Source organism: Atractosteus spatula, chromosome 9 (assembly GCF_055471065.1).
Source record: "Atractosteus spatula isolate fAtrSpa1 chromosome 9, fAtrSpa1.hap1, whole genome shotgun sequence".
NCBI lineage: Eukaryota > Metazoa > Chordata > Actinopteri > Semionotiformes > Lepisosteidae > Atractosteus > Atractosteus spatula.
This window is the reverse complement of record NC_142714.1, coordinates 5509965-5533296: the sequence shown is the minus strand read 5'-3', so window position 1 is coordinate 5533296 and position 23332 is coordinate 5509965. Positions and strand designations below refer to the sequence as shown.

At 38.0% G+C, this 23332-nt stretch overlaps 1 protein-coding gene across 1 annotated transcript in view; it reads left to right on the top strand.

Annotated features, from left to right (window-relative positions):
* The window catches only part of akap6 (A-kinase anchoring protein 6), a 107096-nt gene that overhangs the window by 35115 nt on the left and 48649 nt on the right, over positions 1-23332 (top strand). Inside the window, exon 7 of the mRNA XM_088925537.1 lies at positions 21953-22101. Within this exon, the coding sequence (XP_088781663.1) occupies positions 21953-22101 (149 nt within the window). The remainder of the gene's footprint in view (positions 1-21952; positions 22102-23332) is intronic.

Genomic DNA, 23332 nt, shown 5'->3' with positions numbered 1-23332 from the left:
ATTTATTTTGAGCCTCGCTGCCATCAGAGTGGTGCAGTGGGAGTGCTGTTCACCTTTTTCACTCGTGAGAGATCTTGAAACAAGTATTCAAGATCCTCAAGGGAACTGACAACATTAGCCCTGTGTGGCTTTTAACCACAATAAAAGTGGGCAATATTTTCTTCATTTGATAATAGCCAATAGTGATAGTTGCACACCCTGCAGTGGACTGGAGTCCCTGTGTTTCCGGGATCAGCTTGGGGAGACCATGACCCTTAAAAGGATTGCTAATAGCTGGATGAAGGTAACAGTCAGTTATATTGGATTTGCTGCACATCCAGTTCTTAATTTCTACTATGACATCAACCCCAGTGCCACCCAAGGAGAAGGAGGCCATGCACTGTCTGCACAGCTCTTTCTCCCCTGACACATTCCTGGAGAGCCTGAGCTGACTGGAGGCACCCTGCTTCTTTCACTGACATCAGCACAAGCTCATTGGCAGCTGACAGGTCCCGGAGCCCAGTCTGCTTAACACCCACCTATCCCTGTTCATTGGCTCCCAGGCACAGGCAGTATTCTTGCATTTTCCAATGCTTTTTCCATGTTCACACCATGCATTGACTTTGCTGTGGAATGACTTCAATCATGCCTTCCTATACCTTACCATGCATACCTTAGCAACCATGCATATGTTTATGTTATGGCAAGTGTTTTAATATGATATAATGCAGTAAACATACTTGAATAAAAGACCAGTGAATTTGAAGCCGGTAAAAACTCCTTGCCTCTTGGCTAGAAACCAGTGTTCTATCTACTCCTTGAGTCTAAAGCACTGACTTTTGGGATTCTGCTCAAGACATTCTGTTAATTCTGTGTAATTAGGGGTTTCCTTTCTTAAGGGTAGAAACAAATAAGCTGTTTTCACTGGACTGTTCTGGATATGTTAGCATGCAAAGGCAAAACTTGAAAATTGAATTTATAAAGTGAAGAACAGAGATGGTGACCATCATGTCTCTTTTGGCATGATTTAAAGCCAGAGGCAATTCACTGATTGATAAACGGATTTTATTTTTTTAAAATAAAACAAAACAAAGACAAAAACAAACCCTACAACTGATACTATCTGAGCTAGCAAAGGCAGTTTGAAAGGTTTAATTACTGTATAGACAGATTATGAATATTAACTTATATTATTCTATAAATATTCAACATATATTTATATGTTATTATATATGTACTATATCAGAAAGAGTGACATGTTTTGTACAAGTAAGATGTACATTGTTGTTGTTAAGATATTGTTAGTAAAGAAGACCTTGTCCCAGCTGTTTTTGAAATATATTTATCTAGCAGTGAAAAAAAGAAGAGGCTGTGCATGTGTGAGATTATCAGGCTAATATATGCATGGGTACTTTCAGACAAGATTGAGAAGATGATGTTGTTATTGACAAGGCCAACACCTTTTTTGGCCTCTGTATATTTGTGTTTGTTTAAACTATTAAATATTAATGAGAATTTACCTAGTTCTGTATGTCAAGTCATTTCTCAGCCTACCTGTGTGTCTGTCTGCCAGACTGTTCTAAGGAATATTGTAACATTATACATTTGTAGATTCAAACCTTCCAAGTCATTTTATCTTAGCTTGGATGGAAATTTCATCAAATCATTCCCATGATCCTGATTCATATTATCATATATTTAATATTTATTTAAAATGTCTGGTAATTATGCCGCACTGACTTAAATAATAAAACCTAAGCAGGTTTTGAACAGTTCCTCTCTCTTGATATCATTTTGTTTTAACTTTGGCTAGATATTGTGCTTGCTGTATTCCCAAATCCAAACCAGATTTTTTATTTTATTTTTATTGTGCATTCAACAGTTGGCAATTAGATCAAACATTATAAAACCTGCAAGCAAATAAAATCAACATGGAATACTTTAGGCTGCAATTATTAGAATCAGAGTAATTTTAGAAAATGTGAAATGTAATAGAGAGCTATTACTTTGATTTCCTCTGTGGCTTGCTGGGTGTCTGCCTGCCAAAGCTGCAGATGTTTAATGAATCCTATTAAACTAAATACAATAAAGTATAATCTGATAGGAAAGGTTTTGATATAATAACACAGCGTGTCTGATACACACTTGACATCTCTTACAGTAAGGATTTCAATCTGCTTCAATATTGTTGGAGGTATCCAGTACTTATAAAACAGAGGGTGAACACCACACATTTTACTTTGAAAACCCTTCAGTCCTAACTAATGGGCATATTTAGATATTTATTTTAATTCCCCTGAGTGTTTATTTTCTTAAGCCTGAGCAATCTACTGGTATATAGCGCTTCTATGCAGACATTGCTGTAAATATTGAGTTGCGAGAAGGAAGCTATTGGCAAATATTAGTGTGTATAGAATGTGCTCCAGTGGTCACAGGTGCACGCAGATGCATGCTTAAAAGTAATCCCAGCAATGGTCTTCAGTGCATTTCGAACTTGGGTCATCAGACTTATTGGTTTTGACCAGGACCGAGAGACTGATTTAATACATAAAGAGCTACCAGAGTAGGGTGGGGATTAGTCAGAGATCTCTCGGCTTTTGGCCAGACAGAGTCTCTGGCAACTTGTCAGTCCCTGGGCACAAATATTGGTGAAGGCTACGCCTACCTCTCCTGTAATGCAGTGTGGAACTCAGTGTCAGAAGATGCACTCTCCTGACAGGCCTTATTAGAGAAGCACATGCTGTACCTGGGTCCTCCTTCTCCCCATGTGGTAGAGGGGCCACTGTAGGAAAGCTGAAACTCCAACAAATGCTCATTCCTCTAATTAGGTGCATATGCAATAAAATAACAGGTGATTCCAATCTTTTCTTAAATGCACAGTGCATTCTGAAGTACCTACATTAAGTGTTGCGGCTTAAATAATTAAGCCAAGCAAGAAGAAATATTTTGTTGGTAATTTGTAAAAATGCACTGAACTATGTCAAGCTTAAAACTATAACAGAGCATTGTTGTTATGTTTATACCTTTAACATATTTGTAGTTCAGTCTAAATCGGCATGTCGTTCATTTATATTCCAGCATTCCAAAACTGAAACACACCTAATCTGTAACATGTAAAAATAAAGACAGATGTTGAAACGTTGATTTCTGTGCTGAATTACTTTTGATTATCAAAGGGTTTGTGCACTAATGTACTGACCTTTAATTTGTCTTACAGATCATGAATCCAGTGTCCTATCCGATTTGTGCATCTGCAATTGGCGATGCCTTGATTCTTGTGAAATTTAATCGGAGTAAAATGTCAGTGTGGCTTGCTACAGTAAAGGAGTATCCTAGATTAAATGTATTAGATCCTACATTTAAACTTGTTGGAATAAGGCATGAATAGGAACAGTTAAAGCAGCCTACACATGCTGACGTAGCTACAGTATCTACTGTACTTGATAATGCATGAATGCCATGATTTCTGTGTACATATCTCAGAACTTGTTTGAGAACTTCAAAAAGAGATAAAATCGTTTGACTCGTTTAAGTTGAAATGAACAACTTTTGGGGGAAAACTTGCTTGCCTTCATAAGACAGATCATTTCTCCCTCGGTCTGAATGTGTTCCCAGTGTGATGTAATTGATCAGAATTATTTACCTTGTCTTCTGAGAAGATCAAAGAAAACTTAGAGAAGCATCTGTTGTTCTTTTTATTATCAATAATGTAGGTGCTATGTGAGCAAATGTTGGCAACTTAAAAAAATCTTAAAACACTTTCTGTAGCACAGAATGTTTCTGAGTTCATGCAAAATGTCAGTGAAGAAATAAAAATCAGTAAAATGTAAATAACTGCATTTTAAGCACAATGTACTGTTTCAGGTATTTACAATTACTTTAAGTGTGACTGAAAAAAAAAACAGTAATCAAGCCATTGTTCTGTAAGGGTATAGAGCTAGAGTATGATATTCAATTGATTTGTTTATATTTATTACTTCTAGAAGCGACATTAAAAAGTGCATTAAAGTGCTCAAGATCAAATTACTGTACATTGTACAGACATGCTCTTTTTTCACGCCCTCAGACGTGGAACTTTTTTTTAATCAAGAGCGCTTATAGCCGAGCTGGCAAACATAAAAATGTCGAGATTGTGATGAAATATCTGTGATGAAATTACCTTATCATTGCACTGATTTAACATGCCTAGCAGGTGAAAGACAAAAACATGTGTTATCATCCCTAGGGAACCTTCAATGAATGTCAGTGTAGCTACCTATGTCTTTTTCTCTCTGCCTTCTTGAAGTGATATAAAATTCTAATGCTTGCCCTCTGGATCTCTCCTCACTGAAACCTAGCCAAACCGCTGAAGGTAAGATAGCTGCAGTGGTGCATGAAGCAGAGAAGGAAAGGGTGGGGAAGGAAAAAGTGAGTCGTGAAATATATTCCTTAAAAAATAGAAGTCAGAAATAAAATAAATAAATCTTCGCCCCTATATTTTTGAAAATGAATTTTATGGTTACACGAAGCATCCCATTAAGACTTTCTTCTTGCTCCAAGATTTTTTTTGTATTTTTGATGAGCCATAATAATTTCCCTTCAGTTTTTATAGCTACGTTTGACAGATGCGCAGACTTGTAAAAGATTATATTATCCTGAAATCTGGGTAGGCTGATTAGAAGTGCTTCTATTTATGGTTGGGTGGGGGGGGATATGATTTCACACTACAGAAGAGGAAGAAAGAAGTAAGGAGAAAGAATCGTAGTAAGAGACGTGGTCTGAGATTGCCAGTGGTTTGTTTTTTTGTGACTGCAACCACTGAAAGTATACAAAGACAATAAATATAAATTTGTAGCTTCTTCCAGCTTCCCATTGATAATAAAGGAAAGTGTTTATTTTTCCATGGACAAAAAAAAAAAGCGTTTTTGAAAACAGAAAACTTTTCCAACGCTGAATCCCATAAAAGCCAAAGTGTGCTGATAATTAGACTGCACAAGAAAAAGCGCTGTATAATTCCCTCCTGTATCACAAAGGTATTCCATTTGCCCTGCCCACTGGCAAGCAAAACAGGAAGGGAATGATATTGATCTGTATTTTAAATCTAATGTGCTGCACCAGTGAAGGTGGATATTTGTTACTCTTTGACTTGTGCAGCAGAATGATTAGTGAAAGGGCAAAAATGAATGAAAATTTCTAAGATGATAAAGGCTGTACTGCCAGTTTAATTTATTTTCCTTGATGTAATATACCCATGGAAATAAATATTCTGTGTGGGCCACAGGGAATTTGTCTCTGAACTGAAGGTTTACAGTGACACTTACTAGTGTCACAAGAGACATCTATCACAGTTTATAGTATATAGGATCTTGAAACTGTATCGGCAGTAAAGTGATTTTAAAACACAAACTTTGGATTGTTTGGACCCCTTAGAACATTTACCACTGTGGACAGGCAGAGATTTTATTCTTTAGAATGTAATTTAGTCCATGTTGCTGCAGAAAAAGATTCAGTTATCCAAAAACAGCATAAGGTTTATAGTTCTTTCTGGGTTTTTTTTTCTTTTCATGCCAAGTAAGCTAGATGAAAGGTGAAGTTTATTTTTTACTTCTTATTTTACTGTTTTTAATTTCTGCTTACTGAGCTCTAAGGTGCCACGTCATTATTATCATTATTATCTAGTAAGAGAAGGTACTGTATGTCTGTCATTCCTTTTTGGTTTGCTAACTGAAAGGTCAGTCAGTGCAGAAGTTTTGCCTCTGCATTTTGCTCCCTACAGAAAACACGATATGGTTAATTTTATTTTGCCAGTTTCAATTAGAAACAGAAAGGCAAGTACAGCAAACTTGTACCACTTCCAAGCGCTTTTTGGGTCCATCAGGCACACTAGTCTTTTTTTTCTGATGCTTTTTTTCACTCTATGGCAGCATGATGGAATGATGATTAGCCACACTACACTTGTCATGGGTGTGAATCTGGACTGATTTGCTTTCTGTGTCGAGTTTGTACATTTTCTCTGTGTTTGCATTAGGTCCTCCCATCTCCCAGAGACATGTGGCAGGGTTTTCTGGTGTTTCTACTGTATATTGTCCCTATGTGAGTGCCCTGCAAGTGATTGGCATCCTGTCCAGACGGTAGCCCTTTTTCTCTGTGCTTCCTTGTGCATAGTCAGCTTTCCAGCTCCTATGACTTGATCCAGAATTAAGTGGCTTTCTGATAATGGACCAATTTTATTTACTGTAGTTGTGGGTACAGACACAACACGCAGCACATAGCATATGTCATGGACTCATTTTTAAAAACAAATCCTGAGTTTCATTAAGTTAAATGAGTACCGGTGGCCTCAGTGTTGGCACGTAATAGGCAGGTTGTAGAATTAGACCTTGACTTGCCAGTGACACAGAATGCAATGAAAAGCGAGTGTTCTGGCCATCTCTGGCATCTTTTAAACGAGATTTAGTTGGAGCAGAAGCAGCAGTGACGAGGATTGCCAACTTCAGTCAGCCAAGAAAGTGGCTTTGGCATTTGTTGTTTCCTGTCAACATTAATTATTATCCATTACTCTTGGTATCCAATGACATCTATAAAACTGATAGAAAGCCTAGATGGTACAGCCTTTAGTTTTTTAATGAAAAAGCTTTTTGTGGACAATCCCAGTTTGTGAAAGAATGGCTTATGGGTTCTTCACACATTATTCACACGACGCAGATTAAATAAACAGAGATCCAGAATAGATTTCCATTCTATTTTATTTAATTTCCAACAGAATTATTCTATTTAAACAAAAAAAATCAAAATTTACATGCCACTGTACGAATAGTGGCTACCATCCCCCAGAGGATTCCTTGCTTTCTGCTCTCACCTCTATGTTTTATCAGCACACTGTTTATACACACAACCGCCCATATGAACATTCATTACATCCACCTGTCCATCCAAAAACGGAGCAACTGGAGGAAACCCACACGAACATGGGGAGAGCTTATAAACCCCATGCAGATAGCCCTCCAGGCCCAGAACCAAGCCCAGTGCCCCAGCACTAAACACTGCACCACTGTGCCACCCTCCATTAATTACAAGCCATTACAATTGTTAAGTTAATTATACAACTTGCACAATTCTTTCATACAACTGCTGTAGAGGCTTTTAGTGCAGACCTCGTTGTCACTACACTCACCTGGAGCATTTCACAACATTTTCAACAAAGAAGAAAACTTAGCAGCTTGACTCACAATTGAAGATTATGTAGGATGAGAGGGAATACTTACACCTACATGGAGTAAAAAAGAGGCTGGGGTTTAGATCCATAATTGAAGATTGCACGCTGTGTTTCCATAAATAATTCATCTCTAGGTGAACAACTCTGATCCTGGACCAGGCCAGTATGTTTTTGCATATGTTTATTTCAACTTGTTACTGGTTTAACTGGACCAATCTAACAGCTTCTCCTAGTTCCTCAGGTGTTGCTGCTTTAAAGAGACCTGGAGCACCTACAGACACACCAGTCCTCCAGGTCCAGGATTGGACATCCCTCCTGTAGGGTGTGTGAAATAGGTCTTTTACGTTCTGCCTTCTGTTGAATGCATCCAGTTTTATCAAAACAATGGACTGGGGAAAGTAATTGACTGTTTCTTAGAAGAGGTGGTCGTTGCCTTTTAATTGGAAGCACACCATTGCCGGGCGAGGCTCCCGTGGAAAGAGTATTTTAAGACCCTATGCGAGGCGGCAAATCCGGAAAGGAATAGGGAACGGAGTCGAGGGAAGACACACGAGGTTTATTGGTGCTCACAGTGATGATGGGGGAGCTCTGTGCTCCGTGTAGAAGTGAAGGGTGGGTATCCATTGCAGCAAAATCCAGGGAGGTCCACAGGAGAATCAGGAAACAGTCCGTATGTCCATTATCGAGAAATCCATCCAGAGACAAAACAGGATCAGACACACGAAAAACAAACCAAGGAATACGGGGCTTCGCCCCAGGCCCCGGGCTCAGAAGGTCAGGGTGACTATTACTGGCCTATGCTCTCAAACTTCCCCGTGAAGTCTGGTGGTAGGCGGGCCGTGAGACAACCATTTTCCAAAGCTGAGCCCCGAAGGCTGGGGGGAAGGAAACTTAAATAAGGGACTTGGCTAGACACACTAGGAAGTAATAATTAAAAGGACTATCTAGAGAGGATTAGAGCGCCCTCTGGAGGAGGGGATATCGACCATGACATCATTAAGAATGTATTGTAACTTGATTAGTTTCCTCACGGAAATGAAGGTTTAACATCTTTACTCAAAAGTGCACCAGTGTTTTATTCCATAGTTTACAGTAATTTAGAAGAGTTTATATATCATGTATGGGAACAAGTAATAGGTTTATTCCATGCTGAAAAGAGAAGAAAGAAAACACAATGTTTCGGCTGTGGAGCCTTCTTCAGGTGTGCTGTACCTTCACCTGAACTATATCATGTATGTACTGGGGAATGACATTCCTAGCAAAAGCAGAATTTAAGAGTTTGCCAGTTCAGATAAAGCCTTCATTCAGAAACACCAAATGTATCCTGTGCCCTGGAGATTTGCCATAACTGGTTGAATTTTAGGACCTGCCCACCTGCCTCAGTAATAGAACGGATGTGTACTGGCTGACCACCACCAGAAGGAGGCAGCACAAAAAGACTCCTGGGGTTTACTGACTGGATGGAACTCGTCCATCGGCTCACAGTGTGTCCCCCACATCTTAGCTGTGGTTCTTGTAAACTGTGTCCCACAAGATTAACTATGTGTCTCACGCCACATTAAGAAAAAATCAGATCGGTCTGGTGGATTCTGTGCTTCCCCAAGGTCTTCTCAGAACAACAGCACTGACTAATGTGTAATATCAAGTGATCTTTCCAAATGTGGTGTTCACCATTCAGTATTCCAAACTGATTTTCTTTCTAAAAGTATAATTTTATAGGACACTGTCCTGTTGTATAAGTAACGTAAGAAATAAAAATCCACCCTCCTATGAGAACCATTAGAATTATTTTTTTTCTGCATTGAGAGTAAAAATCTTTATAATATTTTATTTTATCATCAATAGCCATAGGCATATATGGATTTTAAAGAATGAAATGATTTTACAAGCAGATATATATTTTTAATGCTTTGCGAAGTTGAGATAATTAAAATTGGTTTTATCTATGGCTTTGAACTTTTTTGCATTTCATTTTTGATTATGTTATGTTTTTTATGTTTGCTTCTCATTTAAATTGCAGTTGAAAATTAACAATTAAAAATCAATAAAGTACACATGCCCAAATTCAGTATAATTTACCGTAACCATTTATAGAGTGTTTTTAACACAAGCAAGCCTATCTTCTGTACTGTACATCTTTTTTTTTTGGAGAGAGAAGGGATTGTCCCTGACGTTCACCTGTCTCAAGTCACTGTGAAATTCTCCCTCCAGTATGTTCACGCCTTTCATTTTGGCTCATTAAAAGCGAACAGTGGTGTGCAAAAAACAGTGTATCCGTACTGCAAAATACTAACATATGCAATCTTTATTGGCTGATGTAGTAAAAAAATTCAATATTAACCTCAGCTGACCTTGATTCACTCAACAATAGATACACTTGCATTTTATTTTATTTTTGTCACAAGAATTACTTTTAAAATTACACATAATTGCAAGGAATTGTAGAAAACTACCCATAATTATCCATAATTCAGTCCAGCGTGCTAGCTTTTTCCCCCATGATTTAAATAAACTATTAAGCTTTAGAGCTTTAGATAAATTTTTATTTATAAAAAAAAATCTTCAGAATGATTAATCTCTGGTGAGATATAGCTGGTAAGGTAATTTAATTTCATGCTAACAGAGTATTTGAAATTATCAATGGCTCGGATGTGTAATTACTATTAATCACTTCCTTAATTTACTAGGAAAAACTTCCTTAATTTTTCATAAGTTGCCCTTTCTCGCAAGACTTGTACCAGTTTCCTATGAGGAGTGTTTACGGTCTCAAATCAATCAAGGGGATTGAGCCATTACCACAGCATTGAATCTGTGATTTCAAACACTGAACCATAGCTTCTTCGGGGGGGTGGAAAAGAGCTATTTGAACAATGCAGGTCTCTTCATATGAACTCAGTTACAAATCATATTTGATTTCATGCATAATTAGTCTGTCTACCCCCTGCAAGTTCATACCAGGGCTGCATGCTATGTATTCTGGAGGTATCTTGAGCATCATGCAGCTCTCAGTTTGATGACTGTCCTTTCGGCAGAACAGCCAATATGCATTAGAAGAATAGCGCTGTTCCGAGTCACTGGCTGAAATGAGCTTGAAGTAATTTCCAGCCTGGTCTGGGAACTGCACCTTTTAACAGTATAAAGCCAGCAGAATACTCAACTGTAGGCAGTTTTCAATTTTTGATAGAGCTGCTGCCCCACGGATTAAACTTGCCGACTTAATTATGTTTTAAAATGATATTTTAATTAAATATCAAGGTAAGCAAAAATGGATTTCAAAATAATTAATCAAACATCAAAAAAAATTGAAACCTTTTTTTTTGCTTGAGCAGCAGAAAAGTAAGAAGCCTTATTTAGGTCTCTTAGAGATTCAATCTAATTTAATTCTCTCTCTTCTCTAAATAAACATTCCTAAAACCTTTTTTCATCTGGGGGAGTAGGGATGATAGGGGTAATCAATATTTCTAGCATTTTAATTAAAACCGTTAGTGGAATAAATCCATTTAATTATCAGTTAATGAAATACAAGGTCATTTACCTGACAGCAACTTTGAAGGTGGCTTACTGGTTAGAATAAAGCCTAGCAACCCAATGTCAGAGCCGTTTAGTTGCTGTCAATTTTAAGGTTAAAGTCTTTGCCTTTGGTTAACCCCTTGAATGCCAAATACCTGATACTGTTTAAGCAGAAATGTGAAGTTTGCATGTGAAAGAGTCCATTTGTTCTAGCATGTTCAGTGGAGATTTGGATAATTTTAGTTAATTTTCAGCCTTTTTTTATAATCTATCCTTTTGTAATGTACACATTTTCAAGGAATTGACTCTTAATGGAAAAAATACATATTTTAACTAATAAAGCATGAAATTCATTTAAAATACCATCAGGAATGTGCTGTGTATGTGATATTCTCCATCAGCTCTTGGCTGTCCATAGGCATAATGTCTTACATATATTATAATATTACCTTTTTAATATTATAATAACATTTTTAAGATGACCTTAACGATATGCTAATTGAAACCAAATAAAAGCCCTCAGTTCCTTCACTCTAGCGATGTCTCAGTGACAGTGGTTCCCCTGAGCCAAAAAAGTATTAATTGTCCTAGTTTTTTTGTAACAAACACATGCATTACTAACTGCCTTCATGGAAATATGTCTTTTTGATTGGATACATGATAACTGCCTGTCTGCTATGAGCTCGTACTGGAAAACAGCCTCTTAAAACCAGACTTTCTCAGAGCGTCTAGGACAGCCAGTGTAGTGGAGCTTTTATTGCAGAATGGGCCGTCCTGAACACTGTTGCCGTAGAAACGATTCTGCTTTAACAGCAGCAACTTCCACAAGCTGGAACAAATACAACAAATAATAAATAGAAATACAATGGAGCAGAGAAATCGAATTTAACTTGGCCTGAAGCACTTACCTGGAATGTGTATATAATGTTCTCAGGCATTTGTCATTGTGAGCAATTCTGGTTTTTGTCCTAATGTTAATGAAATAGTAAACTCACCCTTACATTATGTTCCAGCTTTATGCATCGATCTTTACAATTGCTTCTTTGTCTTATTACTAAAATCAATTTCCTTCTGTGATTGCCAAGAAGAGCACCGCGACCTTTTAAAAGCAGCCACTTCATTCATTTTTTTCCTCCTCTCTCCCCCCTGCCTTCCCCGAAGTGTCTTAACATTGTGGCCATACAAGCCACACAAGCAACAGACCAGGAAAAAGTCTTTCGAAACTAGATGTGTGCTGAACGTAGTACCGGTGGGTAAGGCCACCTCCAGTGATGGAAGGCAGCCAACGCACCCAGACCTGAGAAGTAAAGAGAAGTAGTGTGCTAAACATAGGAATATTTTTTACAAAGAGAGCTGCCCTGATTAAAATGCATCCTCCCTCAAGTGAAAGGCTGATTAACCCTGAGTTGCAAGTCAACCCCAGGCTTTGTCCATCAAACCCCCAGCTTATGAGCTTTAGAAGTATACCATCCCAAACATGGCGTGATCCGCATCGCTCTGTTTCAGGTGCGCCGATCACGATTTCACCCGCGGGGAGCTGCGAACAGGTTCTCTTCAAGAGCTGAGCAGCTGATTTGAGAACAGAACGCTTTAGAAGAGAGGCTCCGTGATGGTATTGCAATTTAAACGGAAACTCTCAACCTTCACTGCTGCCTGTGACAGCTTATGAGACACAGTTCTGTTTCCCAACAATATCTTGATTTCAGTATCAACACGAGCCCTTGTTAGACTCTCTAATGGTGGGGTAGGCAGTTCTGGTCCTGACGGGCTGATTTGCGGCTCAGCTCTTTATTGGCTTACTGGGACCAGTTTAACACCTTCTCTGAGTTCTTCAGGTGCTGCTGCTTTGAAGAGACCTAGACAACCTGCAGAAACCCCAGCTAGTCAGGACCGGGCGTTGGCTAACAGACAGTGACGATATGTTTTTTAAAAAATGGCCTTGAAAGACCTACAGGTTAGGTACCACCATCCACGTAGAACAACACATTAACATTCAACTTTGCTTTTTGTCATAAGCTATTACAGTATATACACAGCTTTGAATCCATACGCAGGGATTTTTCTTGTGATGAACAGTTTGGGGTGAGGGCAATTTGATGATTTGCAGCTAGTACCTATTTAAACAGACTGTGTCCTTGATTGCCGTGATAACATTTATATCCCTAAGATGATAATCATTATCAGTAGAAGGCAAATCCTATGCTGTAAATAGTGGCAATGCTATACTGTACCTAACAAGTTTAATTTGATACAACAAAACTATTGTATATTTTGTGGATGTACTGTTAGTTATCAACAAATGGACCTGGAAAACAATTGTAGATTAGGATGGAGAAGGCAGAAAAGAACTCACTGTTTATAACCAAGCAGATGAAGTACAATAAACATTTGTAAAGGCTTGCAGTTCTGAGTGCGCTCAGACGTTTATGGCCTGATCATTCCATTGCTGTAAATGCTAAGGGGAGCAAGATAAATAAACGACAAGGGTTCCAGATGCCACAGATTCTTCTGCACACATGTTTTATGAATATACTAATACAGGAAATCACAAAAGACTGTGATTCACTGCCTGTAGTCTTGTTCATTTTCCTAAAAAATACCCTGAAAATCTGTTTTATTTTCTTCATAACCTAAACTTCATTAAAAATTTGTTTCCACAGCTAAAAGACGGCACATGTGAGTGCTTAGATACCAGCAGTCTTGGATTTAGCATTAAGATCAGATTTTTCATGTTACTTAATGATTTCCTAATTAAGGTTTGCATGTTAATTAAAATGGTGGCTAATGTTAATTACCTATATTAATGGAGTATCATGTAACACCTGCCTAAAGCGATTGGCTCAGTTTTCAAAATATCTTCATCTAAGCTGTTGCAGGGTATTTTGTTTGTTGTTTTTTTTTAATTTTTGAAAATAAGTTTTTCCTTTGAATCTTCTTAGGAACGAGAAAAGCCCCTGATAAACATTATTAACCACTTTTGCCATTTAGATGATGCATTTCACAGATTGTGAGACAGAGGAATCTGCAGACACACTAATGTATTAAGATTGTGCTCGGTGATATTCTGCTCTTTGTATTTAACCCTTTGTGCAGTTGTGACTCCCACAGCCAGACTCCTATTTGACAAGGGCCTAGAAAGCACAAAATAGCACATAATGGAGCTTAAAACGAATGTTCAAGAGGAGGTCAAACCCTAATCTTGCCCACTTCTGCCTTCCTCTGTATATATAGAAGTCCATCACAATTCGCACTGAGCCATTTGCTCATTTCATGATCCTGTTTCTCCTCCACCCCATCTTCACCCCAGCAGCTGCTCCTCGGCTCTTCCCTCATTAAAGGGGGGGCTGTTTTGACAGCCCCACTCTTACAGACGGGTGTCGTTCTCTTCAGACAATTGAGTCACCCCAAGAGAGCGCACTTTGAGAATCACACCTCTTCTCTGCCTTAAAGGTTTGACTGAAATACTGAGCTATGGTTCATAGTAGGCAGCAGCTAAGCCTTTACTCAGCATGTGGTATCTCAGTATAGAAGCTCATCAATTCAAATATCAGAAAAGAAAATATATAATCATTAATATATATATGATTAAAATATCTAATAATGATTTGCATATACATCAAATAAGTATACAGTATAATTAAACATTTTAATTAATTGTATTTATACAGTATTTCATCATTTCAAATGTGACATGCACACACTGAATATGGGCCTGCTAGGCTTTATAAAATTGAATTAAATTACTGCTATTTTGCCTTTGGAATTTAAAACATAATCAGGAGGTTAAGAGACACTCTCGCACATTTCAGAAGCAGCTGTTTTATGAGGAAAATAGCTTTTCCAAGAAATGGGTCAAAATGAGTCAAAAAACAACAACTGAATCACAATAACAATGAAAAAATAAGAGGTACGAAACATCATGGCTTCAACCTTACAGTACCAGTACACAGGGTGTCAGCTGCACGTGTGTATTGAAACTTGATTCTTCCTTTACAATGGAATTATGAAATTAAATGTTTTTAATGCATGTGACCATGATGTAAAACAATATTCAGAATGGGAATAGACAGTTAAAACTGGTAATATCTAGTTATCCTCTAATGCCTAGGTGTCAGAGATGTCAGGTGCCTTTTCTCAAGTCGTTCAGCTGGCTGTTAGGCTGTGAACTAACTGAAGTGGAGCTCAGCAAAACCAGTTCTCAGTAACATTTTAGAATGGCACTACCCTCTTTAGACATCTTGGAAGCAAAGATCAGCTATTAAATGTCACCTTTCAGCAGCAAAATTAAATAAGAAGCAGCAATTTGGCTTCTAGCAATTGCTAATTTCACGCCCTGATAAATGTTGCAGGAGCTAAACCTTTCAAACTCCTTCAGATATTTTTTAAAGGCGCAGGAGCTGCTACTGTAGCTCTTAGGCTCGTTTTCTTATCTATGGGTGCCTGAAAGTTGGAAAGTGGCTTACATTTAGTGTGAAGGTCGACTGCCGATTCTTACTTTTCTCTTCGTTTTAGCATTGGGCAGCGTATTTCGGGTATGGTCCCTGGGTCCTGTCCGTCTTGAGCTTCCATGAAAGTGTTAAAAAGCATGGCCGGGTTTTGGGTTTGATTCAGATTGGAAATAAAAGCGCAGATCTTTTCTTGGGGTGTTTCGGATTTCAATATGTGAGCACTTCGAAAGAAATTCATGTGTAGTCTCCTGTTTGACATGGTCACTCTGGCTGAGTGTCAGTGAGGTGGTTCAATGTTTAATCTCATTCCACTTGGGTGACAATTAAAAGGCACATCACCGAAGTCAGGACCAACCAGGGTATCCCCCTTCCATTCCCTTTTCAAGTTGTACAGCTCTTGCCTTAGCTCCTGCTTAGCCATCAGTAGAAAACAGTTTGTTGCCACGATTCCCACTGGGAGTTAATTGGACTTGTAAAGAAGAAATGTCTCTCTTCGTCTCAGCGTTGACCTCAATTTTCTCCTAGTAGGAAACGTGATCTTCTTGTTATCCTTCATGACATGGGGCTTGTATGTAATCATATTCACTGAAACTCAGTGCATCTTGAATGTTTTAGGAGAGAGCCCAGTGTCCAGATGCAATCTATGGTGCATGTCTTTGTCTTGTCTGCGATTGACAGCTGTGGAGATGTGGAGTTTGAGTTCCTGTCTGGTCTCCCTTGCTTGGGATCTCACTCTAGAGTCCAGTGATATTACATCTTTGTGTTTCTGACACTTTGCAAAAACTCACTTTTGTCCCCATTAGCCTTAAGAACCAAAAAAGAGTATAGTTTAAAGAATGAAAGGATTTATACATGCAATATGGTGCCTCGAGATGCATTTTTTAAATAGTAAATGAAGCTGAAAACAAATCATTACCAGCAAATTTTTCATTTTTCTGTAGAAATGCTGGTTCATGGAAAAAAAAAGAAAGCCGTTATTGTGTTGTGAGTTGGAGACCTGTAACAATGGTTCCATTGAATTCCTTTGGTTGATATCAATTGATCATGCCAAATAGTACATTCAGAGTTTACATAAACAATCTGAAAGTAGTAGTTGAGATATGGATAATGATTTGGAGGTAGGAGACTTAGAGGGGCTTCCTCTAACTATTTAAGGCTCTGTAATAATTATAAGAAACACACATGTTGATAATAATGATATCCACTCTAATACAATAAACATTATTTAAAAAGAGCGTGTGTTATTATTAGAATGAACATTTAGTGGTCTGTTTTATTCAAAGCGTTGAATATGAATTGTATACAAAACAGCTGTAGCTGTAGCTAGGGCTCATGCATTTTAATTCATTAGATTCCTTAATTTGTCCACCAAGTTTACAGCTTTTGCACAGACCCCATACTCAGAAATACATTTTTTTTTCCTTGAATGCACAAGTCCTGACTAATGTAACTACGGGGGATGAGGGCTTTGTACAATCCTGAAGGAAGTAATTAAAATGAGTGAAGTGATGGAAAGATGGAAAGATGGATTTGAAAAGGAGTAGCGTAAACAGCGCCCTATGGTTTCCAATCAAAGAGCAATGCTGTGCATTTGACAAAGATGATGGGGACTAAACAAAACCTTTGATTGTGTCATATTGTTTGAGTATATAGCTTAGGAGACAACCTTAGACCCTCCACCACTCTCCTCATTCTTGACAGCTCTCAGCTGGGACACATTTCTTTCCTTGTAAATTTATATTGTTCCCCAGCTGGTTCAAATAAGGACTGCTTCCTGTCTGTATGGCATCCACAAGATTCCTTTTTTAATTTTGTTTTCTTAAAAAGAAAAGGAAAAGGCATTACACAATGATATTTTCATTTATAAAAGATTCACGTAGATGTGCTCCTTGTTTTTACTGAAAACATCTGTGCATGTGCACTTCAGGGCCTATGGATATTTATGTCTGGACCTGTATCCTAAAGTGCATCTGCTAGGATTATCATGGAATTTAAATATTGTTGATAACGCTGCTGTCTTCATGGATGTGTAGGTATGTATAATTTTGTTATGGTTAATTATTTTTGAATATGTTTTGAAAATCTTTAAAAGCGTTTGATATATACAAGCGCCACAGTGGCATACATACAACAAGAAAAAAACTCTTCTGCAAATAAGTTACATGTTAGTAACAAACCCCTAATCAGGATCAGAGTCCAGACCATACCCCTAGAGCTGGAGATATGTAATAATGTAATAACAGCTTATGACATCTTAGCATACAGTATATTGATTAAAGATTAGACGGATACCTAAACAACAGATAAACAGATACCTAAAGCACAGATACCTATACCAACAGATTCCTACGTAAATTAAATAGAATTATTATTATTCCTTTGTGTCATTGTGTTTTTATCCTCTCAACCTCTACAAGTTGAGGAATGGCTATAAAAAGAAAGAAACAAATTTGTTTCTGTCCACTTTAGTGTCCATCATTAAGAAATTGAATGCTACTACTATAGTGGCTGCCCTGCCAGGAGGAAGACACAGGTGTATCACCGTTTCCCTGACTGTGAGACAAGTTTTTTAGGAGGGAAACATAAACCCAAAGACAACATCTCAAACGCCGACTGGCATCTTCAGGATACAACATGTCAAAAACTACCGTTCCACGCTGCTTGCATGAATGTACCACTCGTGGACAGATTGCAAGGAAAAAACCTCTTCTGAGACTGAACCACAAAAAGCAGTATCTCGCATTGACAATTAGAACCATGCTTTATATGTTCTGGTGCACAAACAAAAGTTGAGCTTTTGGGTCATGCTCTTCAGCTTTATCTTGGGCTGGGAAAACGGATTGTAGAGCTCGTGTTAACACAGAGGGAATCATGAACTCCAGCACAACTGTGAAACCTGGTTTGCTCCACCAAGAAGCTCACGGTTGTCCAAAAATGAACATTGCAGCATGACAATGATTCAAAGCATGAATCCAAACAACAGCTACTCAATCTGCAGACCTGGATTCAGACTCATGAAGGTAGTTCACAAGCATAAACTCAAGGGCCTAGGGTCTAGAGCAGTTCTGCTGTGGAAACTTTTAAATATCTCAGATCACACTGCAGGAAGTGTCTTGCCAGTGTAAGACTTGCCAGAGGAGAATTTACAAAACACTAACTACAGGGGAGTGAATAAATGTGACCCTTGTGTTTTCTGAATTCAGAATTATTTCTGACAAAATGACTTTACTCTGCACACTAGTATTAAGATTACATAATATCATTTTTAGGATTTTTTTAAAAAAGGCATTCTACTCAATCAATACATTTTACTGTTTTACTGTGGTTTTTTTTTGTTCTATTTCATGGTAGGTATGATTAGATCTGCAGGGCACTACTTTTTGAGGTATTTTCTCTGGGCTCTGTAGTGTATTAGTGCACCACAGGTATCAAAGGCTGTAGGTATTCCAAACACTCAGCATTAGTGGCAAACAGCGTATTTTTGAAACAGCTATCCTGCTCTGGGTCAGATACAAACAGAACCACATTCTGTGGAACAGAGGACATGCATCTATCCCAATTGCCAACCCTGACAATTGCATAGTTCACAATAAGGTTGGATTGTGTGAGATGAGTCTTTTTTATGGTTCTTTTTGATATGGATTACTATAAGCTAGTTCTTTTTTTGCTGTAATATCCCGAGGTGGATATAATTTAATTCAACTATGTTCTCTTTTTTTTTGGGGTTTTCCTTTGTTTGTTTAATTTTCTCTTTTTTTAAGTCAGAGGGGAAATCCGATACAAAAGTTCAACAGAATGGTAATTACCGACAGCATGAATATTTACATGAGGGATGAGCACGCTTGCGAGTTTATCCTTCATTGGAAAACTTGCGCCTTCTTCCTGTCGAATCCTACTGTATAAGGCAATCCAGTTTTATTTGATGCGATTCAAAGGATAAAAAAGCAGGGCTGTTTATAGTTGTGGGTATAAATTATTGATGTTTACATTTTGTTATCCTCTGGGTTTATATGAAAAAGGTGATAGTAATCAAAACATTCCTCATGCGAACTTTGTGAAGAGCAGCAGAAGTAGGCGAAGATGGCTTCTCTCTCACATCCTGCTGTGATTGACAGTTAAACCAACACGCATACCTGGGGAGACGTCTAGTTCAGGAACTTTCCAGGGGCTAGTAAATTGGCGTTGGCGTGCACACAGAGATGTAAAATGACTTGATTCAGCAGATTTCACATATCTGAATCCCAGCACTCCAGAGACAGAAGTAAGTATTCATCAAATGATCAAAATTTATATTGATTTCATTCTGCATTAGCAGTTTAAAGGCAGGACTTTTTTGACAGTGTGGGTACAGGTTTGAATGATTCTGTTTGAAATAAAGAATACAGAATGCAGTGCTCTAGAGTGCCGAGTGTGCATATCTGAACACACAGAGAGCAAAACAAGCAGGGAACTGAGAAGAAAGAAAGAACTTAGAGATAGTTTTTACAATTGTTTTGGATGACAATATTAGGAAATCATTCATGTTAGTAATAATTGGATTTTTTTCCAGTTTTACTGAACATGCCTCGATGAAGTGCTACCACCTGTTTCATTTAGCTAAAGTATAAGCGCAAATCTTTAAACCATCGAAGATTTTACCTTTAGCTTACTGTTCTGTTTTTCTAGTGGTGCTGCCATGTGTTTTATACTTGTTTTTTCAAAAGGAAATATGACACCACCGATGTCTGCATTCAAATCTATCTTAAAATATATGCTTTACTTTGTTTTTCACTTGGGCCTGGCTGTGTTTACCACATTTATACAACAGCTTAGATTTCCTGCTGTTAGACCTTTTTTTAATCAGAGAAAATACAAATTCTTTCAACACTCTTTCAATATTCTATCTAACTATATACAGTAATCTTTACGTGAAGGTCTTGGGGCTTTGTTGTTCTGGGAGTAAAGACAGTGACCCCTTTACACAGTGGAATAGATCCCTAAATTCATTATAAATGCACAGAGGTGACAACAGCCGTCTTCAAAATGACATATATTTAATTGTTTTTGTGTGAGCTGTTTTATTATTCTTTGTAATTAAAAACCTAGAGTATTTTTTTAGAAATCAGGCACAAAAAGGAATGACTCAAATTGCAAATGAAAACCTTGTGAAGGCTCCAAAGATACAGTTCTGACTGGGTAACAGTGTCCTAGAGCTCAAGGTGATTCTTGTAAATTGCTTTTGTCTTTAGTTTGCAACAGTCATTATTGGGTATGTAAGCAGCGCCGAAGGAATGTAGTAATTAGGATCCTGACACAGTAGCAGAGAGGGATGAATGAATCAAAAATGAAGGGAAATAAAAGAGGATTCCTTAGAGAAATAAAGAGAATCTTCCATTGTTTTGCTGTTAATTTTTTCAAGCTACCACTTTAATTAATTTGTTTAAGGTTTCTGTAGGTGTATGTAAGCTTCTATAACTTTTATGAGTTTTTAAAAGCATCGTCCATATTTAAAACTTTATTCCCTAGATTTCTGTTTAATTCGATCATTTATTTTAGATGGAAGAGCTTCATCAAGTGTTGCTATTTTTATGTGCATTGATTTCCCTCAAAGTGAATTCATGAAATGAAAACAAAACCTAGATGAAAAGTACAGCAAGTGAATACATTTTTGTATATTAGTTTTAAAGTGAAACAATAAGGAAATCTGTCTTCATTGAACTTCAGTGTGCAGTATTCTATTTTTTTATTAAATCACATGAAGAAAGCTGAATATTGGATATGTTCCGCATACAGTATATGAATAATGCTTTAACATATACAGTATGTGCTACCATGTGTGTTATGAGTTGTAAATACATATTTTTTTACAGGTTTCTAGCTAATATTCGGTGTTCCAGAGACTACTGTTATATGTACCTTCTCTGAAAGAGGAATGCACAGTAATACTCTATATTCATCACAGACGTATTATAGGATTGCTATGCTTTTCTTATATTTTGGGGTTAGAACCAATCAACATTGATTAATGCACTTCAAACTACAATAAAAGTAAAATGTACACAGTTACTTGTAAAATCTTCAATTTACATCACAAAATAGATGACATTTCCAGGTTTGCTCAGCCCCAAATTGCCGTCAGTGTCTGTGATTCAGAAAGAGGCAACAGAACTTCCACTGATATGAAGCGGCCCTATTGTATTGTAGAGTATTTTATTACAAGCAGGCTTGTGAATACAACTTTTTTAATCCAATAGAAATTTTGCTCTTGAATTCTAGATGGTTTTGCTGACAAATACTACTTATTAACTCTGCATGCAGATCACGTTGGAACATTTCTGCGGTGAAGTGTCTGCTGCACAACTTGTACTCATTCTTTTGTACATTGTATTACATGAGTCATTACAGTCATTACAGTGACTAGTGAGCAGGAAGGGCCACTTCACGTCGCCATTCTCGCCAACCCTCGACAACTTGGCGACTATATAGTACTTTCACAAAGTTCACGATTTTGTGCTTAATTAAGAATGTGTAAAAAATGTCGCAATACCATCAATTAATTTATTTGGTTTCCGAGATTTAATAACTGGTCTGAGAACTGCGCCTGCAGTATATTGCGCTTCTCAGTGTGGTTTTTATACAATGACGGATTGGAAGAAGCTACAATAATGTACTATGATAAAAAGTACATTAATGAAGATGGTACTTTTACAAAATGAGAAAAATAATACAGTAAGTGGTCCAATACCAGATACCACAGGTTTTCCTTTTGGGCTGCAGAGGTGCGAGTGTCGGTGGAAGTGCCTTGGCAGCCCAGCCCAACGTGACGCTGTGTGTTGTGCAGGGTGAAGCCCAGCGCTGGCACCACGAGACCCAGCAGGATGTCCTGGAGCAGCTGGCCCTGAAGGTCTACAGCGAGCGGTTCTCCAGCCGCACCGAGAGAAAGAGGGAGTTCGCGGAGATGTCAAAGGTCAACAGAATAGGAAGCAACAGGTACCATCAGCTCCGTTGGTGTTTCTCCGTCTCCTCCAGACAATCCTATGTGTCCTTGTTTGGTTTGTTAATTTCTTGTCAGAATGATTATATTTCATTTTTAGTGACTGAGACTCTCTCTTCGACAGTACAGTACATCTTATGTTACAGAAATACAGAGCAGTGATTCTTTATCCTGTATTGCCCAACCCTTCTTCCTTTTCTAAAGAATCCTTGTTAGTATAGCTGTCCTCTTTCCAGACTCTTGGGGGTTTGTCACAAGGTTGTACACGAAAGCAGCAATCAAGAGTACATCTTACTTCTGTCTCATATACTGTATAACAGCTAACTCTTAAGTCAAATCTTAAGAATTACACAGCAAACCAAATCTAGGGGAAAGAGTAATCCCGTAATCATTTTGTGAAGTTTTTCATAATTTTGTTAGTATATTGTAATCGTGTGTATCAAACCGATTGTGAGTGTCTAATGCAAATGGGGTCAGGTCACATAATCAGTAAAGTGTGATTCGCAGTGGGAGTCTTTAATCAGTCCTGTCCCTGCAGTCTATTGGACATACAGTTTGGAAGTATGGCCTGTAACCTGCCCATTCACTGGATTTGAAAGATGCTTAAAGCCCACAACAGGCAGATAGGAAATTTAGCTGCCGCCAAGAGGTCACTTTCTCTGTGTTTCTCTGTTAAGCATTTTCTACTTTCTGTGGATTGCCTTTGCTGCTTTGACAATAAGAACGTAAGGTGTCATGTCTTCTAAAGCTCCTGGGTTGTCCCACTTTCCCATCGTTTCCTACTTGCATCTTTTGTTCCCCTGCATCACAGTAACTCTTAGCTCCGAGTCTTGACTTGACTCACTCGCTTGGCTTTGAATCAAGCATCGCTTTAATCCTTTTAAGCCTCTCATTCTAATGATTTATTTTGTTGAAAACCATAATGATCCTTCTTTGAATTTTAACGACTGCTGCCTATTCAGGGATTCATTGTTTTGACTTCTTGGCCTTACCTTTTGCATTGAACATGTCTTTAGGGAGGAGCTGTCTTCTGCTGTGCCTAGCCCAATTCTCACTGTCTCACCACAGTCATTCAAGCCTGTCTGCACTGTGGGCTGCGCACATGTACCTCTCAACCTTGAAACTGATTTATGTGGGACAGCTGCCGTTCAAATGAAGACTAAAGAGACAAAAGCGGAGAAATTCTCTTTCGGAAGAAAAAAAGGGATAGATGTTATGTCTCCGCAT